This window comes from Adiantum capillus-veneris, chromosome 22, assembly GCF_014529385.1.
Source record: "Adiantum capillus-veneris isolate H3 chromosome 22, ASM1452938v2, whole genome shotgun sequence".
NCBI classification, from domain to species: domain Eukaryota; kingdom Viridiplantae; phylum Streptophyta; class Polypodiopsida; order Polypodiales; family Pteridaceae; genus Adiantum; species Adiantum capillus-veneris.
Window position 1 is genome coordinate 130,211,980 of NC_140952.1, and position 5,463 is coordinate 130,217,442.

Consider the following 5,463-nt stretch of genomic DNA (forward strand, 5'->3'; position numbering starts at 1 on the left):
GCAAGATGAGCTGTCCTCGCATTTGCGGTGTAGCCATAAATATTGTGGCTTGCCGCAGCTCTATTAACTACTTGAGATCACTTCGTTGTGGAATGTCCGTTCTTGGGCACAGCAACCACCCTTGATCCCATCCCCTCATGTTGTGCTTTGTTTGGTCAATGTCATGTCTATACTATCTATCTATCTATCTATACTACTAGTATGGCCGGCCGCCTCTCTCTCTCTCTCCCCCTCTCTCCCTCTTTATCGCGTGCAAAGGGGCTTCTTTTAGTTTTGGACTTTAGCCTTCGGGTCGCAGATTGCGACACGTGTAAAGAGCTATCCCTTCCGCCATATTATGTTAGTAGATATATAAAGGGTGAAAGGATTCCGGCCCCTCCCACCACCCACGTGTCAGAAGCTCCTTAGTCCAACGGTGTGCTCTTTGTGTGTGTGTGTGTGTGAGAGAGAGAGAGAGAGAGAGAGAGAGAGAGAGGGCTGGGGGGGCGGGGGGGGGGTAGTTGTTGCGCCGGAGGCACCGCTTACGTCGAACTAATTGATTATATGTGCATTGTGCACTCACCGAACACCGGCTCTCGAGACTCGAGACTCCGATCATCTAATAGCACAACTGCGGTAATCATGACTGTAATTAGTAACTACGCAGGGTAAATGAGTGTAAGCTTTCTCTTTGGGAAAGGGGTGATTGATGTGGTGCACGCTACACACCAAGTCGTCTCTTTCCATGATGAAGGGTACACTTTTGTTTAATTATGAGTGCATACCTCAAATAAACAATGCACGCATTCAAATTTCATCCTCTCAAGCATACTTGTAAATGAGCTTCAGCAATCCCCATGATTAGAGTATGCTTTCTTGCTTACACTGTTTTTAGTACCTTCAAGCCTCTCATTGTACTGCCTCATTAATTATCTGTTTGAGCTTATGGTGGATGCTCACAAGTGAGCTTGAAACAACTCATCACAGACAGGGAGAGAGGGAGTGTGTGTGTGTGTGTGTGTGTGTGTGAGAGAGAGAGAGAGAGAGAGAGAGAGAGAGAGAGAGACACTGATATTACACATGAAGCACACAGAGTATGGGCACGCGCAATTAACTAATCTACGTTGCATCAAGCTTTGATCCAGGCAGAGATACCATAAGTAGTCCTGGTCCCTGGATGCGAGTTCTGATTCCGTGGGACATCGTTTCCGCAGCCGTCGTTTCTCTGCACTGAAATGTATTCTTTCCACAGGTAGCCATCTCTCCTGTGGCTCATGCATGTTCCTTCATTATACATCAGAGCTAAAAAGAGTGACAGAAGCTTAAGTGAGACAAAACCGGTCTACATCGGCGACACACATTTGGCATTAACAGGTACTGCTACAGTTTGATTGCCTGCATTCCATAGCCTCCTTTCTGTGCTACCAATTACGGCCGTATGTCGTCGTATCCTGGCCTAATGGATATCATTCACCTTGAGCACATATTTGTGTCATAGGGCAACATATGCACATTCCTGTACAATTATAATGGGGCTAAATTGACCTCACATTATTAACTGAGCAATGCCAACCTCCTGGCTCTCTTGGAGACGGTCCCTGGCATGCAAGACGCAACCTGGTGAAGTTCATGACCCTCAATCTCTTCATGCAGACAACTCGACTCGAGCCAAAGTGGAGGCAGCTGTCTTTGTAAGCAGGAGGGTGTACATGAGATCAGGCTGCTCAAGGTCCATAGCCAACCTAAGAGATGTAATTCATAGTAGCCGCCGTATAGACGGTGCCCGTCTGCCTGCCATGCCCAACTTCAGCCCAAAATCAGTGGAGAGCAACGATTTTGTCCAGTCCATATCTCACGAGACTCTTCTCCAAGAGCAAGGTTGTGACAACCACAGTCACTACAAGCATCCACATTCTCTACAAGGAAAGCTTGTAAGCTTGGATGACATTGTAGCTAACCATCATCCCCATCCTTATCATCACCATAAAAGTAATGGATCAATGGAAAATATCACCATGGGCACAACCAGCGCCGGAAGCTTCTATGGTACACCACTTCACCCGTCGTCCCGTGGTGCTTATGCACATCCAGGTACTCCTCTTCATCAGTCTCAATCTGCAGCACCCAAGGGAAACTCCTTCAGGAAGCTTTCTGGGTGTTATGATTGTAAGAATCCAGCAGTTTCGTTGGTCGTTTACAAGATGTCGAGTGTCAGTAGTACTGCTGCGGCAGATGCAAGAAATGGTCCGGTTGGTGTGGAGGGTGGGTCGACGACGATGTTGCCTCCGGTTGCAGTGCCAAAAGCAGTTTGTCAAAGATGTGGAGAGGCATTCTTCAAGTATGAAGCCTTGGAACAGCACCATCTTCTCAAGCATGCAGGTGGGTCTCTCTACTCTCTCTCCCTTAATTCTCATCCCTAGTACAGTATGTAGAAAGCTAAAGGACTATGTACAATAGAAACAAGGATGCAAGCATGAAGTGAAATCCCTAGACCAAAGTCATTGCATCCACATACATAGCACATGTCAAAACATATTTTTGGAGATGGGCTAACTGTGAAATCAAATCCATTTTTGCCAAAGCTTGGTGGAGGCTTGTAGTGCTACTGACATGCAAATCATTCACCAGACTTGGGTATAGGGACGAAAGACTAATCGAACCATCTAGTAGCAGGTTCCCTCTATAATTTTTCCTCAAGATGAGTGTCTTGAGAAGACTCTCACTTCCCCAACACTGGACCATTGGTATAGTTTTGGGGGCTTAAAAGTGTTCATGAATCATCATGTGGAGCAACATGTTTGACATGAATGAAATGCACACCGCATTTTGCGCAGGCAACCAGCCTGTGAGCTTCTACCTCTAATTTACAAGTAATCAGTGGGGATCGAGGGACATGCGCGCAAAGCTAGATGATCCCAGTGGTTGGGGAGGTTCAAGAGGTACCAAACAAGTGGCAGAATCTGAGTGCTGTCGAAGAGGAAAGGTGTCTCGGGCTACACTAGCTAACCGATCAAACTTAGAGCATACTGTAGCTAAATATACAATTAGGGATGCAAACCTATTATGTGAGTGTCTTGCACCTAGTGTCTATAGGTGGGTGGAAAGCATGTAATGTCATAGATAGATATCCTTGTTTCAGAAGATGTAAAAGCATATTTGTGCTTAATTTTCTGCCATTATCACATGCAGTAGCAGAGCTGGAAGTGGGGGACTCCTCAAGAAATGTGGTTGAAATAATTTTTCGCACAAGCTGGTTGCGATCGCCAGAGCCGTCACTAGCGCCATCAACATCAACAGCAGGCGGCGGCGGAGGGCAGTTCGTCAAGATAGAGAGAGTGCTCAAGGTAAACAACTTAGCACGCACATTGGCACGCTTTGAGGATTACAGAGAAGGAGTGAAAATGCGAGCCAGCAAGCTACCCAAGAAACATCCGCGCTGTCTGGCTGATGGCAATGAGCTTCTCCGTTTTTACAAAACAAGGTTGGAATGCGAGCTACAACAAGCAGGGCCAGCTGGGGTGGAGGGGGCAGGCAGCACATCTGTTGCCGCAGCGTGCAGCTCGGCGACATGCTCAATATGCAAGATTATTCGAACAGGGTTTCCAAAAATTCGAGGCCCAGATGGGGCAGCAAACAGAGGGATAACGACGACGGCGACAAGCGGCAGGGCTCACCAGCTCATGGTGGGGGACTCTGGCGGTGGAGCCGATGTTGGAGTGGAGGGCGGGCGCATTGGCGGCGTCGGCATCTGCCCCAAATTGGCAGCTCCAGATCAAGGGGTCGATGTGGGTGCGCGCTCGATCCGCCAAGATGAGGCGGCACGCCGGCGTACAAGTGGTCAGGACCGCACTGGTGGGTTGATGGCCATGCTTGTGTGCCGGGTCATTGCCGGCCGTGTGCACAAGCCGCCACACACCACTTGTGCAACATCGACAATGGCACCGCCGACGCCTCCACACAGTGGCGATCTTGGGCCACCCAGTGCGGGCTTTGATTCTGTGGCAGGTGGCGAATTGGGGGCTAATGGCAGCTTGCCTCCACCGGCTGGCATGGGGCTGCACTCTCGCTTTGAGGAGCTTACAGTCTTCAATCCGCGAGCAATCCTCCCCTGCTTCGTTGTACTCTACAGATGCCGAGTCTGAGCTGAGTTTCCGCATTGTAGCAATTAAAGTGTTGTATACTACTACTATGGGTCTTTGAGTCACAATCCTCACCCTCTTCCTCTTAACAATATTTTGGTGAGTTTTTTTTAAAAATAAAATTAGACGTTAAAATATATTTACTTGGCAAGCCTAATGTGCTTTTGTAGTTTCTAGAACGTAGAACAGTTACTTGGCATGATCCAAGCCATTGTCCTCAAGCCAAATCACACGGCCAATAATGACCTCACATTGCATGCACATTATTGTAGAAAAGTAGCTCAAAGATGTTTTTTTGCATCCATACAAAAAGGCGGTTGGTACTTGTCCATCGTCTCGAAGGTTTGCACATACTTGGAAGCCCATTGTAATAAAGTTTTAACACTAGAATGATAACCTAACAGGACATAAAAGTGTCCTTTCAGGGTTTTGAGAAAAAATTCCAAAACCATAGTAGATCCACTCATTTTGAAAAATCCTTTCATGAGCTTATAGTTCAATAACTACTACATATGGAAAAAATGAGAAACTTGTAATTTTTCTCATCCCTTGGTCACTACAAGCCTCCAAAGTTGATGGACCAGTGCATTTTGCCCAAAACAACAATTTCTTACGGTTGATTGCATATAAATAAGAGTGGAGATTTTTGTAGGACATGAGATAAAATGCCCCGTTAACTTCAATGGGTTGGTGACCAAAACATATGGTTGCTTTTACCTCACTAATTTTTTTTTGGCAAAAAAAAAAGGTACAAAAAAGTTGCATTTTTGCCATTCTGCGGACCTATCATCAAAGTTTCTATAGTCACGCTCAATACAAATACTATATACATGCTTTCTTAGTTCCCTTTGGGCCTCTGGATTCAAGAGGAGCCATGGAGCATGTCAAAAGGATAATGGATATCTTACAATTGGAACCTTGGGGGCAATGATAAAGTGCTAAATACAGCAAACATGAAAAAATTGAGTTTAGCATTATGACCTCTAGAAACCCATAGAAACTACTCAATATCTAGCTAGCCAAGTTTGTAGTCTATGATTAGATATGGTTACTACCTACAAAATACACACAATTGGCTTAAGAAACTAGCAATATTGAGAAAGTTATACTTGCTACTCTAAAATGTATCGTATTCTTCAGCAATCAAAAAACTCAACCATCATCATATACTATGCTATATAGCATATTAGGTCCCCCAAAACTCAAGGAAGATTAGCTTTATGTTATACATTTCATTTACACAATCAAAATTGAATTTGGATATCAAGAAAGCCACCAAAAAAATCATTAAAGTGCTAATTTTGGCCAAAAAACAGGATTATGTAATTCTTGTAAATTGGTCACA

The 5,463-nt window shown here is 45.4% G+C and overlaps 1 protein-coding gene across 1 annotated transcript; it reads left to right on the top strand.

Moving 5' to 3' along the window:
* Positions 1-711: 711 nt before the first annotated feature.
* Positions 712-4,255, top strand: LOC147430221 (uncharacterized). The gene is made up of 3 exons (XM_086494719.1): positions 712-1,353; positions 1,633-2,358; positions 3,169-4,255. Exons 1-3 carry the CDS (start codon positions 1,254-1,256, stop codon positions 4,119-4,121), a joined length of 1,779 nt encoding a protein of 592 aa, XP_086350845.1. The 5' UTR covers positions 712-1,253; the 3' UTR covers positions 4,122-4,255.
* Positions 4,256-5,463: the final 1,208 nt, after the last annotated feature.